General features: G+C 42.0%; 1 protein-coding gene across 1 annotated transcript; it reads right to left on the bottom strand.

Annotated features, from left to right (window-relative positions):
- Nucleotides 1-583: 583 nt before the first annotated feature.
- cnstb (consortin, connexin sorting protein b) lies at nucleotides 584-7,154 on the bottom strand. The gene is made up of 7 exons (XM_079290684.1): nucleotides 7,030-7,154; nucleotides 6,792-6,903; nucleotides 6,112-6,133; nucleotides 5,949-6,018; nucleotides 4,373-4,632; nucleotides 1,451-1,595; nucleotides 584-885 (listed from the first exon to the last, which is right to left on the bottom strand). The coding sequence occupies exons 4-7, from the start codon at nucleotides 6,010-6,012 to the stop codon at nucleotides 677-679; spliced, it is 678 nt and encodes a 225-aa protein (XP_079146810.1). The 5' UTR covers nucleotides 6,013-6,018; nucleotides 6,112-6,133; nucleotides 6,792-6,903; nucleotides 7,030-7,154; the 3' UTR covers nucleotides 584-676.
- Between the last annotated feature and the right edge of the window lie 12,323 nt (nucleotides 7,155-19,477).

The raw sequence follows: 19,477 nt of genomic DNA, 5'->3' as shown, positions 1-19,477 counted from the left end.
AAAAGGCTCCTTTGGAATCAGGGGTTTTCAAAATAACATAAATCTTTGTTGTTGTGCTGTGTAATGTGTCCGACAAAGGTGTACAGACCCACAATATATTCATTTAACGGAGATGGGTCAATCAAGGAAAAGACAGCGGTAACATGAATTTTAAAAATAAAATCATATTTTGGCCGATTAATCGTTCCAAAGAAATACATAAAAAAACACACGTGCAATCCTAATGAATCCAAAGACAGAACAAGAAAGCCTGACGAAGAAAAGACAAAGCTAGCTACAGACGTAAGAGAAACACTTACACACAGATGAGCTTCTTCTTCTGTTAAAATAGAAATAACGTTGAGAGCCCTCTTGTGTATCTTGTGTAAATATCCCCACAAACTGTAGTTAACGGGAGGTTTAAAACTCTGATCCCTCAACATGCACGTTTGCGACAGTTTTTCCTGTTTGGTGTTCCATTGAGCACCGGTTAGTTATCTGTAAATCTGAGGCAGATGGCTCAAAGTGGTAAGTCTTAGTGAGCCAAAGGATCCAAGCTCCAGTCAGATCAATGCATGTAGATCCCACGGCTGTAGAGGTGGATATTGAGGTGGAAGTCTCCTCTCTGTTTCACACTGTCCATTGCAGCGCAGGTGTTCTGAAATGTCCCAATCTGGAATGCAGATGAAAGGGGGTCTTAGGTCCAGAGGGGCAGCCAGTGGGCGAGCCCTTCAAAGAACCTCCGCACGTTCATGACGTAGAAGTCGACGTTGTGAGCGAAGTCGGTGCAAATGTTGGAGTAAGTGTCCGCCAGCGTGCAGTAGAGGGCCGTCCCGCCGATGCTGATCACCACGGTAACCAAACACAGCAGCAGCAGGATCAGGCAGGAATCTCCACCCATCTCCTCTGTGAGCGAGAAATGGACACATGTGATGTGCTTTTAACTGCAGTTTTTATATGGTGGCTTTTTTCTCAATAAACTAGAACGTGGCTTGAGCTTTTCTGGAAAAACAAATGCCCTGTATGTACATTGCACTTCTTAGTTTGAACACTAGAGGTCCCTGCCCGTTTGAACAACGACTTGACCTACATTGATTACTAGATGAAAACATTTACATGAGTTGATTAGCTAAACATGGCGGGACCGGAAAAGACAGTGAGTGAGTGCCGACATTTTTTTTTTTTTTTTACAGAAGTGAAGGCGAAGTGTGATTGCTTCATTTGCAAGGAATCTGTTGCAGTGATTGAAGAGTATTATGTTAGAAGACATCCGTCACACACTTTACACACTGGCACATGGGCTTTTTTGGTAGACACACATATTTTCTGCCAGTGTAACTGGTTAAAAAGTACATTGCATTTACTGTTGTTTAGCCTGTGACTCCTTGCCTGTTTAGCCTGTGACTCCTTTTCATCTTTCTGTATAGCCCACAATCTAACAAAGTCAGGCCACCCCTGAGTTAAACCGTACCTTGCTCAATGCCTTCCTCTGGCTCACTGAAGCGAACTTTGCGCTTGGAGTTCTGTTTAACGACAATGTCGCTCGGAGGAGGCAATCCATCAAGCGATGCTCTCCTCCTCTTCAGAATGGAGACCAGACCATCACTGGAGGAGCTCTGAGGGAGACATGGAAACCAGAGAGTTGACCATGAATGTCTTCTTCTTGTTTTCAGGAAGTTTTTAGGTGTCACTTTACCCAGAACCTGTTCAGCAGACAGGTACTAGTATAGGATGGTGTATGTTAAAGGGGACATATCATGAAAAACTCACTTCTTCAGTGCTTGTGCACATACATTCGGGTATCTGGAGTATCTACGGACTCACAAACTATGAAATACAACAACCCAGTCCGTTTTTTGTGGGATTAGAAAATGTGATTTCATTTGGCTGCCCTTCCTATGTCACATCTATCTATCTGAACTAATAAATACAAAATTTGTATCATTTCATGAAGTGACAACATACTGCGAAAGGGTTCAAGTTGTAAGACAAAAATACGGACAACTCCCAGACTGGACAACGCCGTGACAAAGACCTGTCAATCACTGTGTAGCCCCGCCCTAAAGCATCCCCTGATTTATGGTCTGTTTGATTCTAAATGGACCGTAATGTACTAAATGAACACCACTGTACTGAAGAACACTTGAAACTAGAGATTGAGACCATAAACTTTACTGAGGTAATAAATCAAGAGAGAAGTTGAGTCATTTTCTCATAGACTTCTGTACAACTAGAGGAGTCGACCCCTGGTGGTCAGTAGAGAGAATGTATGTTTAAGGCACTTCTGCATTAGCTTCACTTTTTAGACCTGAGTGTTGCCGCCTGGTTTTACGTAAAATCACCGAATTGAATACAGGAAATACATCACCAAACATAATCAGTGACAGGGAGTGAGCAGGCTCCACCAGCAATCTAATGTGAAACCTACTGTTTGTTTTGGACAAGTCAACAGACGACCAGCAGCATTTTAGATGAACTGGAGCTGAGCCAAAACTGAGCTTGGCTGAGGCAAGTAAACACAGAGCTGAACAACTCTGAAGCACAAATAATGTGTTTCAGAGGGAAATCATGATTGGGAAAGCTCAACATTCAGACGGAGCAAAGTTACAGGGATATATTTGTGACTTTACTGACTGATAATTAAACTGCAGTTGCACTGTGCAGTCAACAGAGGTCAGTAATGAGATTCATTCCTAACCCTAATGAGAACCTTTTGACCTGATCATAGTCTGTAAACAAACCGCAGAGCAGATACCATTACACACAGCACGGTCATATGCTGACCGCTGAAGTGGAGTCATTTCTCAAGCTGTCAGCCTCATCCGCTGCCATAATTTATAGGTCAATTACTTCCTGAGGCCAGTGGGCGAACGCCACCGTGGTTATCACATTCAGTCGTCTGTACAGAGGCATGTTAGTATATTAACTATTCTGGTGCTCAAGTCAAGTCCTGTTCAAATCAGGACTTTCTGTGTTACCACTGTGGATATTGTGATGTTACAGAGCAGAAAGAGCTCTCTCCTCGAGACCAACATTTCACATTCATTGTCGATGGGGCATATTGGGTGTGATGGAATTTCTGGCTTTAGGATGTAACCACTTGAACTGGCTCATCAGTAACATTCAGGGATGTTTTTATTTTATTTTATTACATTTTTTTCATTTTTTATTTGTTTTTTATTTCATTTTACCATTATTCTTTTTTTTAATTTGATTTATTTATTTATTTTTATTTTATTAATTTTTTTATTTTATTTTATTTCATTTAATTTTACTGTTATTATTTTTTTTTTATTTGATTTATTTGATTTATTTTACAGTTGAAAAATAAACCTGTGAAGGAAGGACAAACTATATCATGGCATCACTGTCTCTAAATTGCTGCAATTACTTAAAAGCAAAATGATATGCTGAAAACTACATATGTATCTGTAATAAGCCAAGCCCACTAACTGCCTCTGTTGATGTCTTTAATCAATACCACTACAAGCTGCAACTCATGTCAAATTCTGTCAAAATTAAGTTAAATTCAAGAGAGGTTGGTCATAAAATTATAGTTTCTTTGAATTTGTTTGCTATATTGGCCAACTGTCATTCATTTATTCCAGCACTGGGCTTTGCTGTTACTGATTTTTTGAACAAGTTGTCTTGTGACACAAATTGTGTCTCAGAGTGAGTGCAAAAGAGAAAGTTTTTGGGTAAAAACAAACAAAACCCTCATAAAGAAGTCCCACCCATGACCCACCCAGTCGATCCTCCACTGGATTACATAACAGCTGTGATCCTGACCCCATCAATGCTCAGCCTTCAGCCTATACCGCTTGTTTGGAGTGGCTCAGATTTCATCTCCACCTCTCGGAAGAACCAGGCCCCCTTTAGCTCAGTGTTCGAGCCAGAGCATGATGTCTTGGCTCAGTAATCTAGCACATTTGGCGGAGTAAACATCCCTAAGTGTCTGACCACACCAGCGAACATGGGTGGAGGTTTTTGGACATTGAGACCTTGGCGATAATCTCACCAGGGGACCGCAGAGATCGTTCACAGCAGTGTCCCAGCAAAGACAAAGAGCCGTGGCTCAGAGAAAATAACTCATAGTAATGCAGTCTTACTTTCTACAGGCAGACAGTATACACAGGAGAGATCAGAGAGAGGAAGGAAGGAAGGAAGGACAGATGCATGTATGGTGAATAAATTAAAGAAGGCAGGATGGAAAATTGAGAAAGGTCAAGAGAGGGATTCAGGCCAGGAAAAGATATTTATACCCCTCCTGCTCTTTCTTATACATTCATCTCATATCCAGATCATGTTTTGTGACAATCTGTTCGATCCTACTAAAATGAACCTCCTCCAGTAACAATTATCAGAGGTAAAGGCAGATAAAGTGTTTTCCTACCCCCTCTGCGTGGGACAGCTTGGCCAGGTCCTTGTCTGAAGCCTGGGGTACTCCTGTGGGCCACTCCACCTTTACCTCCTCCTCTGGTGTCTCCTCACACGGCTCCTCCTCCTCTTCTACTTCCTGTCCTTCCTCACACGTCTCTTCTTCTTCTTCTTCTCTTTCCTCCTCACCTCCCTCCTGTTGGCCTGTCTGTGGTGTCTCTGGGTTCACGCTTTGCTCTTGTTCTTCATCCTGGCCTGTTGTTTCAGCCTTGTTAACTGGCATGCGGGAGAAACACAGGAGATTGGTTGTTGATTGTGGATTATTACTTAAGCCTTACTATATGTGAACTTAACAGTGTATTGATACAGAGGGCCTGTGCTGTAGCTCATGTGTCCATGAGTGGATTAGAAGGTCAGGGCACTAACTCTACCCGGCTTAAGGGAGGTCATTTTGAAGTAATGTAAGTTGGAATAGTTTATAAGTGACAACTGGGAAATGTGAATAACCTTTAAAAATGTCTGTTACACCTGGACTTAATAAATAAATGATTACAAAAAAGACATGTTTGTGTTATCCAGTCTACGGCTGCAGTCAAATAGTCGTTTTTGCTTAGGAAGGTTCTTACTGAGTGGATGACCCGGAAGTATGTGCGTGGCAGCCTTTGTAAGAGCTGGTCGACTTCTCTAAATGCAAAGGAGAGGTGCTTCAATGATTCCTTTCTTATATCCTTTAGCATCGGAAGCACTGGATCATCCTTTATCAAAGGAAAGGAGATGATGTTGTCCCATAATCCCTTGCAGCAGCAACATTTAAGGCGTTGCGCCATTCGGCCGTTAATAATATGTGATTTTGTTTGACACTAACACCTAGCATGCTTTTTAGCTCCTCAGCCCTATGAAGTTCAGCCACGCTAGAGGTATGGGTCTAGACACGGCAGTATCGGTCGGTCAATCCATCACTTTGGACCAGACTGAAATATCTTGACTATTTGACGTACTGCCAAGAATTTTGTACAGATATTCATGGTCTCCAGAGGTTGGATCCTGCTGACTTTGGTGATCCCCTGAACTTTGATCTTGCTCCACCAGCAGGTTGACATTTTGTTGTTGGTTTTTAGTCAATGTCTCCACAACTGTAAAATAGAGTGCCATGAGATTTGGTCCACATTCAAGTCCATCGCAAATTGAATTGTGATTACTTTGGTGATCCTTTGACTTTTCACAAATTGCTATCATCAAGTCAAAATGTTAATTTGCGCAGAGCTTTGGTTTATGACCAAAAACCTGCAAAACTAATGACATTCCCATCAGGCAGCCTTCATTCTAGTGCTAATGAGCAATCGTTAGCATTCTAACACGCTAAAGTAAGATGCTGAATATTGTATATTGTACCTGTTCAACATTAGTATTTTAGCATTGTCATTGTGAGCATGTTAGCATGCTAACACGCTAAAGTAAGATGCTGAATATTGTATATATTGTACCGGTTTAGCATCAGTATGTTAGCATTGTCACTGTGAGCATGTTAGACTGAAGTTAGCATCTGGCTCAAAGCAGCACTTGGTGCTGTAAAAACAATAATACATTTTTACCTTTATCGTGACAGGGCTGTAGCGTCTCATTCTCGCTCTGAATGTCTTTCAGTGTTGCATTCATTGTGTTCTGTCGAATCAAACACAGTTAACGACCATGCATCACTTAGGAAGTATCAAATTGAGTAAAGATCAGCATGAAGGGAAGGTTCCCACGTCTCACCTGTTCCACACTGGTAGATGGTCTGAGTGATGCCAAAAAGAAGAACGCAGATAGAGACAAAGGACAGCCAAGGCAGGAGAAAGACCAGACAGACAGCAGGAGAAAGAGAAAAGAGAGAGGAATATGTTGAGAATGCCAGAGGTTGATGGCGTTACTTAATATATTAAAAAACGAATATCTTCTTCAGGCCTTTCCTGCAGAAGTTGGCTCATGTTCTCCAAAATCAAATCCACCTGCGTCAAATGACTGTGAGCTGTAATAACATACCAAGAGAGTCACAGTATCCGTGGGACACAACAACGCCTGGCATGCAGACCCGCGGTATTTGTCTGTGTCTCATGGAAATCACTATCCTGCGGAAGTCTCTTATGCCCCGTCAGAAATATTGATTTTCACAAATGATTCCCATGTGTGTCTGTATCCTCAGTGTGTCTTCACGCAATGCCAACGTGTTGGACTCCCCAGCGTGTCCACGTGGGAGACGAAGATGGAGGTCAATTACGGTGATGAAATGGGCGCTAAAAGGTTTCTGTCCGACAGTGATGGTGTTTGGAGGAAATGGAATCTGAGAAGCAGAGCCGTTTATAATGGAAGTCTGTATTTGTACCTAGGGGAGGGAAACATTAAAGATATCATAAATTTCATCTGATGAATGTTGTGTTGATGTGCCCGTTGTATACCGGAGGTGTGTCCTGCAGATCTGGCTCAGCGTCTCGATGTGTTTCTGACTGATGCCGTCCGTCTCAGCGGGCGAAATGCTTCCGTCGTTCTTCTTCTCTCTCCACTGGCTCTCTGGGAACACACGTGGAGTGAATGCAAAAACCCACTTATTATTTCTTTATGTTGCACAGACTTACATGAAGGTTTTTCATCACGGATAATATTTCCTAAAGGGGATGAAACATATGCATGCAGTACCCCAGTTCTCCTGCAGGGCGGCGAGGTTGGAGAGCAGGCGTTGGTGGTAGAGCTTCTCCAGCTGCAGGAACTGGATGGCCCACGGGTCTGGTAGCAATGTTAGTTAACGTCATGTCAACTGAGACATTCGACATAAACGTCCCTGCACCTTTAAATAACTAATAAACGAGGAAAAATCAATACAAAACGAGAGGGCAGCAAAGTAAATGGAACCTAGAGGCTAGAGGGATCCTCATAATGAAAAGGTCAATTAGTCTCACTCATTGTATGTCAGGATATGAGCAACCTGAGATATGTCAGGATAACAGCAAGAGCGAATTATGTCAAAAGATAAAGGATTGCAACATGTCCACTTGACAGATAGCATCAAGGACAGAGGAAGAGGAAATGACCCATTACCCAAAAGGAAGTTGAGCATAGAGAGTGAGAGAAAGCTGACATACATTTTACCAAAAAAATAAATAAAATACTAAAGTATATTAGAGATTTAAAAACACACATTTCGCTCTAGTTTTGGATTTATTACTGAAGAGAACTTCACACTGCACTTTTTCATTTTGGGGCATTTAATGGATCCTATTTGATTTTGCTGTGATAATAGATGATCATTGATAGATTGTGTTACACTCAAGTGTGCTGATATCTATTCTATCAGTTTGAGCTTTTAATACTTCCAGCACCTTGTTTAAATGAAAGCCGGGTGAAGCGGTGGTTATCCTGCATTATGATAATGCATAATCAAAAAGTGAGATTTGAAGAAACGGAAAAATATATTTTTCTAAAAAGCAATATAATCAACAGCCGTGCCTGATTCCTGCATGGATAACAATCAATGAATCATGAGTTCAGAAACAGTGGCTCCTCTCTCCCCGCTCATCAAGCCTTCTCACGTTCTCTCTGCCTCCCTTTCTCTCTCCCCTCACACGTAAACACACACCGCCCTCCTTGCGGCTGAGGGCTGTTGCCAGACCAACGGCGCAAACAGAGAGGAAACTACTTTCAGCCAACGTGTGGGGAACACCCAGTTACTGAGAGACAAAAGAGCTGACAGAACACTACAACAATGAGTCGGCCAATGACGTGTTTGACAGTAAGACATGAGCCAAACATGAGAAAAAGATGAATGAAAGAAAGTTTCTGCTCTTTGACATATTTTCATTACTTATTGCCATTTTGTTTATCAGATTATTCTTCCTTTTGTTGCTATAGTGTCACCTGTTGGCCTCTATCAGACCAACACAGGCCTCTAATTTAAGAAACGCAAACTTGTGAAGCCCAAAACCTGCTCTGCTTGACGTCCCTCACCAAAAGTAAACCCGCTCTCCAACAAAATAAGATACAAGCTCTTCCTCTATAGAGTGGAGATTGCACTCCTCCACGTTATTTAATGATGGCATGTGCCAGTGTGGCTCAGTCACGACTCAGCTGGGAAATACTAGTGACTGGCAAATGTTACAATCAGGAGGCAACCTCTCGTTCTGTAGAATGAAGCCAATGTGGAAGTGTCTTAAACCTGCATTGTCTGGTTGTATAGAAGTCTATGAGAAAATGACTCTACTGCTCTCTTGATTTATTACCTCAGTAAACATTGTAAACATGAGTTTATGGTCTCAATCTCCAGTTTCAAGTCTTCTTCAACACAGCATGATGTTCATTTAGTAAATGATGCTCCATTTAGAGTCAAACTGACCATAAAGCAGGGGATGCTTTAGGGCGGGGCTACCTTGTGATTGACAGGTCGCTGTCCTTTCACAGTGTGTTTTCAGTTTGTGAAAGTTAATTGTAACATTTTGGTTGCCTAAAAATGTCTTATTCAGCGGTCGGTTGTACTTAGCTCCGCCCTCTCGTGTCACTTCTGGTTACAAAGTAACAAGATTTCAACGACAAAAATGTCCGTAGTCCACCAACCAGTAGTTGACGTCACAGTGACTACGTCCACTTCTTCTATACAGTCTATGGTCACAATGCATAAAAACACAAACAAATGAGGTCACTGTGCACTTCAAAAGGATACAGTCCTCTTTGAGCGAGTACGCCTCTGCGATCTGAAACAGAAGATAATTGATTAAACAGCGGGTACAGAACGTTGATTCACACAGAAATCCACACAAACTAGTGCAGCATACAGAATCAGATATCAATTGTATTACTGTGTCACGTGTCACCATTAAGCCGTGAAGCATCAAAGCACACAGTGACATTAAACTAAGCGCTGAAAATGATGAAACAATGAAACACTAGTTCGGCTGTATGATCAAATACAGATGTTTTTGTTTGAAATCCACCAAATTCCCTGAAGATCACATGCCAGAGTCATACCAAGAGCCAGAGCCGTGGAGACACCCTGCATGTGAGACATCAAGTCACATGCAACTAATTATGGTTCGGATTATCGAGTCTGTGGGCTTTTTTTCCCATCCACTTCATACCTTCCTCTCCACAACCATTAGACCATAGACTTTCACCTCAGATCTTCTTCTGTCATTCCACAATGGTTATTTCCATTATCAGCTAAGCTACTCACTATTTTCTTGATTTCCTTACATGACAGCTATAATATGTCACAAACAGTGAAAAATACCCATTATAATTTCTCAAAGCGGCGATCAATCAGATTGATTGTTGAATAAGTCCCAAACCGAAAGTTATTGAATGCATCACACATGCATACAAAAGTATCAAACCCTTGCATTAGAGAACCTGGAACCAGAAAATATCTGAAACGATTATTCAATAACCAAAACAGTGATTAATGATGCCCTACAGTGTCAGGATTTCAATATTATCAAGGCTATATTATTTTTATTATAACACAGAATGAGAAACCAACAAGATAACCTTTTGTTGTCTTTTTATTTCCCAGGTGGAGAACCTAATATATACTACAGTCCTCTCTGTGTTCCACCATGTGCTGAGGTTCCTATCAGACGCCATGGGGTGGGTCTATCAACGAGCCTGCAAGGCTAATAGCAGGGAGCTGTATCTGGTTCACTGGCGGGTTTTGCGGTTTGTGCAAGATCGGTTTCTCGCAATAATTTATCACTCATTGTCCACATAGTGCTGGAGAGTGCTTCATCTACGTTGATGACACCAGAGCCTTTCTGGAAAGTTTGTACATTTTCAACCAGGAGTTGGAGCGCTCTAAAACAAAGACGCTGGGTGCAGCACTTTGTCTCTCCTCATTGGGTACAATGGAAAAAAGACGTGAAATTAGAAACCGCTTTTGACACAATGAAAATGCACCTGTTGGTATCCTGGTTATTAGCCTCATTTTTTAGTTTTAAAGCCTCTGTTGCTCTGTCACTGAGCCTATTTATTCCACTCCCAATATATAATTTAATTGAGTCAATGTTGGTATTTATGCTAAAAAGAAGACAGCAAACCCCAACACCTATGCTCTCTGCTCGGAATGACCTGACTATTACCATGAATACTTTAAAATAAATGTATCGCAATTGCAACCTGGTTGGAATATGAACTTGTGTGGGCTCTATGTGTCAGCATGTACAGGTAAGCGTTGCTGTAGGTGTCTGGTAAACAGAAGCCCTGAACCCTTCAGGGCTTTTAGGCTTTAAACTAAATGATATGACTTTACTTTGCAATGCTGGTGTTAATATTCATATTTATAACCAAATTGATTAAAACAAATCAGCATTTCATGGTTGAAAATGGCTCAAAACTCCATCTTCTGTTTTAAATCAGCCCTAATGTTGAAAGACCAATTCTGAGATAGAGTCGACTGCTTGGGACTAATCTACGTCATGTAGACCCCTCCTCGTCTCTCCCCACAGCGTCCATTGTTTTCACTTCTTCAGTAACAACTGTGTAGCATTACAATCACAGCACATACCTGTTCTCTCTTTTCTGTGGACTGGAAATTAATCCATCATCAGCACTTCACAACATCTGGTGAATCAGAGTTAATGGTTATCTGGTGATAGCGATGTGACAGGAGTGTGTAGATGAAGCTTTAAGTTGTTATAATTTTACTCATTTAGCGGCTGGATAGTTAGCTAGCTAACATTAGCTAGCTAACATCGACGCTGGTTTAAGGCTATCGTCATACGGAGGTGGAACTAAATGCTAACTATAACTAAATGCTAACTCTGATCATGCGTGGCTCTCACAGTAACAGAACAGAATGGGCCCCTCTTTTCCTTTCTTAGTGTTTGAGGAAAAGCAGCTTCGCCTTTGTTCCCTGATTACTGGAGTTGGCAGTGAAGCAAAGTAAACTACAAGCTTCTCAAGGTGCTGGAAAAGCTGGGACAAATGGATCATGTTGTCTAATCGCTGTTAGGAGATTGTGGTCTACAAAGGATTGCTCAAGCAACATGAAACCAATGTCTTTTGCCGTGATCCTTTTTCAACTACACTGCGCGAGACTGAACCAAATTTATCACACTGCTAATTAGCATGTCTGTTTGAACGCCATATTTGTGATCTGAGGGAGCGGTGGCAGTAGGGGAGAGGGTATTAGACATGTTAACAAAAGTGTATAGGGTTGCCAGTTCAAATCCCCGCACCTGCATTGTAAAATGTTGAGGAACTACTGCTGATGTCTTCCTTGTTGGATTTACAGGTTGCAGTATTTTACTCTAACAAGCTATTCTGATCCGTTTGAGAAACACCAGCCTGGGGGGGTTTGTCATATTTGTCTCAGCTAACAGAGAAAACAGAGACTTTGGAATGAGGTCACACGGGAGGACTGCCATACACACACATACTGTGGATGCAAGCACACAGAGACTCACAAACATATGTCTATGCATGCACCCACTCACCCATGCACGAAGCCCTTCTGTGTGACTAAATAAAGACATATTCCTTCTGGATTTGGGAGACAGAAAGCCTCCCACTTTCTCTCGCACAAAGGCACTCACCTGGTGCAGGGAGTGTGGCAGCATTGTGTAGTCACTGTTTTCTCTGAGGGACTGCAGGGAGGCCAGCAGCTCTGGGCTGGGGCCCAGCAGTCCATCTCTGGAGACACTTCCTGGAAACAAACAACACAAACAGATGTTTGGGTAATATTATGGTATAGCTCCCAACTGCATTGATGTGTAAATTATTATCTGTGGTGTTTCTGCACTGCATTTTCTTATGTAATAAATCAGTGATGGAAATATACATATAATATAGTCTATCTACTAATACTTAAAGGGACACACCACCTATCTGACACATAGCAGTCAGTATGTTTATCATGATGAGTACTACTCAGCCTGTAAAAACAGGTGTGTAATGTCTCTGCTTTTGTGCGACCAAACTCTTGCTGCCTGCCAATTCTCTCAAACTGGACCTCGTTCAATGTTAATTGAATACCCCTGGCCTAGGGAATGCACTATGCCAGGGATATGGTGTGTGTAATGGTAAATAGACGTGTACTTGTATAGCCACTCAAAGCTCTTTAACACTACAGGTCATCATTCACCCATTCACACCCATTCTTACACTAATGGCAGAGGCTACCATGCAAGGTGCCACCTGCCCATCATTGAAGGACAACCCTGCTCTACCACTGAGCCACAGTCGCCCCAACACATTTGTTTGCAGTCATTAAAGTATTACAATCAAGCTGCTTTTGAAAATATGTTTTCTTTACATCCATTATTGTGAGTGAGTCGGATCTTGTCAGTAGCTTGCTTTGTCATTCTCTCCTGGTCCACAGCAGCCTGCAAAACCCAGTACCATGTGTGCGTGTCACGGCAGCCCTGGAGGACCTGGTAGATGCTAAAGCCACCTGACAAACGGGCTGTTACCTCAGCACGTCAGCCCTTCGCCTGCAGCCATTACTGCGACAATTAGTCGCCATTAACTACAGCTGTATAGTGCACCTCTTATGTAAGATAAAGTGTCAGCTCCATCTGTGTAATGCATTGCAAACATCCAAGCCTATTGGCTGTGGCTTCCTTACAGCTGAGCATCATCCTGATCATCGTAAGCTCTGTTTTGTTCCGGCGCTCTAGAGCAGTTTGTGGTAAACTGTGGGCCACAGATGGATGATAAGCCTTGAGTTGTTCTGAAAGGCTTTCAATCAGCAGTTCTCTTCAGTCAGTGTGGGCTGGTTTAATTAAGATGATAAACTATCTTTGAGAGGCATTGTAAGGAATGAGTACTACATTTTTGAGTGCCACAACCATCCACATTAGCTGATACTGCGGAAAAAGCAACATCACCTGAGGTGCACAAACATAAAAATCACACAGCCATCATGTATTAGATAAAAACAGGATGGAGAGAAGTTATTTTACCTGTGGCGCTGTCGATGCACACCCCTTCCTCTCTCTGCGTTGTCCCAGTGTCGGGAGCTTTCGGCGGGATGGCGTTCTTGTTCCCCATCACCTCCGTCACTGCGGCGATCTTGTCCTCTAAGTCGACGTTCCCCAAAAGCTCCTCTGGGACCAGAGGGCCGTGGCTTGGTCTATTGTTTCAAGCCCTCACTGGAAAGAAACATTCAATGTTTCTGACTTTTGTGTTTCCTTTGAGTGAGATACGAGAATGACTTGGGAGAGTTTGTGTTGCTCTAAGCTCCCAGAAAGGATTTAGGGGCGTCTCGAGACCTGGACAACAAGGTTTCTGCAGGTTTGGTTAGTTATCACTCGTGATGGATCATGTGATATAATCCTCCATCGCCTCTCCTGGGTGGTCAAGAAAAGGGAGATTTGAAATGTCCACCATCGTCTATGAAGGCTGGGCAATGGAGGATGATGCTCTTACATTCTGCAGACAATCTGCTGTGTTCTTTGCTGTGCTTTTCCTCTTCTCTCTTACAGGCAGAAATCAGCGGAGCCTCCTTTTCTTTGTCACCACCAAGCTGTCAAAAAAAAATAAGTGTACTTTAAAAGGAGAACATAATGTATGCCTCATGCATTGAGTATGTTCTGAGAAGGAGGGGACACGCAGACAGAGAACAAGGAGAGAGTTGAATGCAAAGAGATGCAGCATTTCTGTCTAAATGGCAGTTAGGTCCCTAAAGGAAAGGGTCGCCTTTGTGTCTAAACCATAACTGCCCATTGAAGCATGCAGAGGGCTCCATTCTGAATAACTCACGGATGTAAAATACTCTCATAATAGTGTGTGGAGTAGAATAATTAGTGTAATAATGAGTGTGTTACAGTGCAGACAGACAGCACAGTGTATACTATCAATAATCCATTCTTACATGTTCAGACAGGGAGCTTTAGACGGGAGGGTCAACATTTTTCCAGCATTTCTTATTAAATATTGTAGTTTTTTTCAACTGAAAAGGGGGATTTATTCATTTAATTCACTTCGGCATTTGTGGATGTCATTTATGTCAATTACATAAATTTGCCCTACAGACACGGCCTTGTGCCCAACAAGACCAACACTCCACAGAGATGCTAGCAGCTGTACAAGCAGTGCTTTGTGCTTAATGCTAACGCCAAGCAGGCTCACTCGTTCTATTCTGACATGCTGATGTTCAGCACGTTTAACGTTTATGTTCACATTTTAGTGTAGCGTATTAATATGCCACCTCATCATATATCATATGTTGCATAGAGTAGAGTGGTTTATATATGAAGGTAAAACTCTCCACTTACAGCTGATATTTTATTAAGATCACTGGGACCAGATTTGCGGGGACAACAAGACTTTTCTCCCCACACTTGCAGGTGTTATGGTAATAAAGTGGTAACGTCTAAGCCAGGTGGTGCTGTCACAGAACGACGGTGATAACGTCTAAGCCTAAAATGTTTGACCTTTATCGAATCACTCAACCATTGTGGAATTCAATTGAAATCCAAATGATATGACATCCAATCAAATTTGATCATGAAGGCCAGTGAGCAGCATGAGTGGACCTCTGCACACTGCAAAACATTACCCTGATGAGAAGAGGGAATGAAAAAAGAGAGACAGCGAGATCCTTCTTGTGGCACTGGCACCTCTGCGTCACTCAGCGTCAGTCTGTGTCACGCATCGTCAGTCTGTGGCACGCAGCGTCTCACAGCGTCCCTCTCTGTCACTCAGCGTCCCTCTCTGTCAGTTCAGCGGAAAGATTCAGCTGTGGCACGCGAGCATAGTTCGGCAATTGTCAAGAAGCTGCGGAGCTGAGGGGGCGGAGCAACATTTCCTGAGACATTTCCTGAGAACACCCGTTGTTGTTACGACAGATCAGCTTCCATAAATCAGTTTTATGATTTTAGTTGAGTCACAGGAGCCCCCTGTTCTCTGTATGCATCCTTAGAGTAAGTACGTTGTACTTTTTTGTTTCTCATTCATTTTATTTCAGTATGATTTTGCTGCTTATGCAACAAAATGGAACATAATACACTTTCCAAATTATTACTTTTATAGTCACTTACAACAATCGGCTAAAATAATGAAAATAAATCATCCGTTTTAGAATCATTTAAAAGTATATATTAAAATTAAGACATAAAATGTCCAATCCAAAAATACATGTTTGAAAATATCTTCACTCTTCCTCTGTTATATGTATATGTATGTCAGTAGGACATATGTTAACTGTTAACAGTTTACAGCATACTTAAATAAATATAAATAAATACAAAACACACGCACACTTTGTACACACACTGCAGCAATTCTTTTGCAGGAATATGAGCATATTTTCCCCCTCTGGCAAAATACAACACGTCTCATGCCTTATTTTATTTTACCAGTTGGTGGCGGTAATGCGCCAATTCGTTTGCCAACCGCCAGTACACCAAAAGGGAGGAGAAGAAGAAGCTTTCCCGTGCCTGTGTTGTTGTGCTCATGAGCGACAGCGCTACGTACCCCGTTGTAATAATACTATGAGTGAGGAGCGGAGGACCCAGTCCTGCTGCCAGGACGGAGTCATCAGAGTAGTGTAAAAAAAGTATTTCAATCGGCGCAGGGGGACAGAGGGTTACGCAGAGTGACAGAGCGTGAAGCAGTGTGACGGAGCGTGAAGCAAGGTGACGGAGCGGGACGCAGGGTGACCGAGCGTGACGGAGCGTGACGGAGCGTGACCGAGCGTGACCGAGCGTGACGGAGCGTGACGCAGAGTGACAGAGCGTGACCCAGGGTGACAGATATTTGATGTTGATGGTTAATTTGCAACCAAGTTGTATACATCATGTATTTATCTCACACCGACGCCGCTCATAGATGAAAAGCAATACGTGTTTGGGATCGTGTTATAAAACGTGTTAAAGGGAACGATCTACGTGGATAACCTGTGGATACGTATAGTAGGTCGAAGTAATCAGCATACTTTTAGGAGAAAGGAAGTTGATTGACTGACTTGTACGAAGGAAATGGATCAATAAAACACGTATTGCTTTTCATCTACGAGCGGCGTCGGTGTGAGATATGTGCAAAAGACAAGAAACACGCGTCAACTAAAGGTTTACTTACTGCTAAAGATTTGGACGCTACATGTGTTAAATGCCATTTCCTACTTGTGTTAAATAAACGTAGTTGAACTGTTATGGAAGTCATCACAATATATAGCACTACATATAAAAAGCAGATAAACAAGTTGAATACAAGTTTGACAACACAGTATATTATTATCATTGTTAGTATATGTTACCATATGTATTGATTGTTTTATAGGCTACGTTACATAGGCTACTACTTACCACATGTACAGCAGGCCACATCATTATTTTCGTTATGTTATTGCCATCACACTACTACTATACAGCTATGTTAATAAATGCACATTAGAAGAGTGCTCTTTCAGCAACAATTAAGCCATCTGAGGCTACAAAATGGACCGATTGCTTGCAGCGTGATTCAGTTCCGAGAAAGAAAAGAAAATTACGTTCAATATAGGATCACAAAATATTAAAAACGTGGCAGGAAATTGCTGATATTATGAATGTATAACACGTTAATCTCATCACTGCACTCTATTATTAAACAGCCTCCAGTGGACCTTGCTTCAGTTACCATAGTAACACAATCAGTGATACATTTTCAAAATAGTAACACTTCTGACAGTCTGCATCCACCTACAGCTCCAGAGATCAATCTTAGCGGTCACAAGACAGTTAACATGACAGCAACGAAGAAAGGAGAACACATTCATCTTGTTTTTGCTCTTGTCTTGTGAGATTCGGAATTGTTTGAATATTCTAGAGTCAAACTTTCTATATCTCAATGCCAATACAACTGAATAAATTGAATTTGGACCACAGTATTTGACCAACATTATATCTTCTCATCTTGGCCTTTAACTTCTTCTGTTTCACCAGTCAATTCAGGATTTAAGTGTGACAATTAAATCAATGACTCAGGTAAATTAGGCTTAGTGTTTGAAAAGAATGAACCAAACATCTCTCTATATTTTTCAATTGTCATTATTTATTGCTTCATGAACTACACATGCTCACTTTTCTATTACATACAAATAACAAGTAAATACATGATGTATACAACTTGGTTGCAAATTAACCATCAACATCAAATATCTGTCACCCTGGGTCACGCTCTGTCACTCTGCGTCACGCTCCGTCACGCTCCGTCACGCTCGGTCACGCTCGGTCACGCTCCGTCACGCTCCGTCACCCTGCGTCCCGCTCCGTCACCTTGCTTCACGCTCCGTCACACTGCTTCACGCTCTGTCACTCTGCGTAACCCTCTGTCCCCCTGCGCCGATTGAAATACTTTTTTTACACTACTCTGATGACTCCGTCCTGGCAGCAGGACTGGGTCCTCCGCTCCTCACTCATAGTATTATTACAACGGGGTACGTAGCGCTGTCGCTCATGAGCACAACAACACAGGCACGGGAAAGCTTCTTCTTCTCCTCCCTTTTGGTGTACTGGCGGTTGGCAAACGAATTGGCGCATTACCGCCACCAACTGGTAAAATAAAATAAGGCATGAGACGTGTTGTATTTTGCCAGAGGGGGAAAATATGCTCATATTCCTGCAAAAGAATTGCTGCAGTGTGTGTACAAAGTGTGCGTGTGTTTTGTATTTATTTATATTTATTTAAGTATGCTGTAAACTGTTAACAGTTAACATATGTCCTACTGACATATGTCCTACTGACATATAACAGAGGAAGAGTGAAGATATTTTCAAACATGTATTTTTGGATTGGACATTTTATGTCTTAATTTTAATATATACTTTTAAATGATTCTAAAACGGATGATTTATTTTCATTATTTTAGCCGATTGTTGTAAGTGACTATAAAAGTAATAATTTGGAAAGTGTATTATGTTCCATTTTGTTGCATAAGCAGCAAAATCATACTGAAATAAAATGAATGAGAAACAAAAAAGTACAATGTACTTACTCTAAGGATGCATACAGAGAACAGGGGGCTCCTGTGACTCAACTAAAATCATAAAACTGATTTATGGAAGCTGATCTGTCGTAACAACAACGGGTGTTCTCAGGAAATGTCTCAGGAAATGTTGCTCCGCCCCCTCAGCTCCGCAGCTTCTTGACAATTGCCGAACTATGCTCGCGTGCCACAGCTGAATCTTTCCGCTGAACTGACAGAGAGTGACGCTGAGTGACAGAGAGGGACGCTGAGTGACAGAGAGGGACGCTGTGAGACGCTGCGTGCCACAGACTGACGCTGCGTGACACAGACTGACGCGTGCCACAAGAAGGATCTCGGCCCTGCTGTGAAAAAAGTTGACTTGAAATAGTCATGGATGGAAATGAAAAGAGTCAATGTGTGTTTTGAGTGGGTTTTTGCCTAAAATAAGGTCTGTGGTCAACACGAGCTTAAGAGATTTTGACTTTTTGCTTTTATGATGTAAAATAGGTCAGTAAATTCACTCTCTCGTGAATTTTGAAGCTTTTACGTGTCCGCCTGTTAGAGATTCACTCTCACTGATTTCGGATATGTTCCCAGTACTGACTGAAATTGCTGGGCTAAGGAATAGTCCGATCTGGTATCAGATTCCAATATTTCAACAACAATTCAGTACATGTATGTTCATGTCTTTATAAAGCCATGTTTATTAGCTCAAGCCCGATGTTACCTTACACATAAAATAATGATCCCAGTCCCAGACACATTCCAAGCGTATCAATTTAACACTGGTATCAGAACGGTACTCATATCGGCCGATACCCAAAGCCCAGGTATCGCTACCGGGCTGAAAAAGTCCGATCGCCGCATCCCTACCGCCTTTAAAGCCACGTCGTGTATACTCACACTCATGCAACCGTTGTGTAGTAAGTTTATAAGCTAATGTTTGACGATTTTTTTCCATCTGGCAATTTGCATTCACGTTACAAAAATCCTAAAAGTGGTGTTTATTTGTGAAGATTATTAAAACTGTCGTCAGGACACCTCCAACTGCAAACACTCTTTCTATTATGAATGTTTGATGTATGGAGCTTTTATATTTGCAAAACCTTTCTTGAGCAGAGCAAAAAGATGACGTGAATACAATGTAAAGTCTATGGGCCGAGCGGGGACTTGTGGTCGGTGCCGGCGGGAGAAACACGAATGCGTATGGAC

This window comes from Melanostigma gelatinosum (genome assembly GCF_949748355.1).
Source record: "Melanostigma gelatinosum genome assembly, chromosome: 19".
Lineage (NCBI taxonomy): Eukaryota > Metazoa > Chordata > Actinopteri > Perciformes > Zoarcidae > Melanostigma > Melanostigma gelatinosum.
Note: the sequence above shows the minus strand (reverse complement) of the source record. Positions and strands in the feature narration are given on the sequence as shown.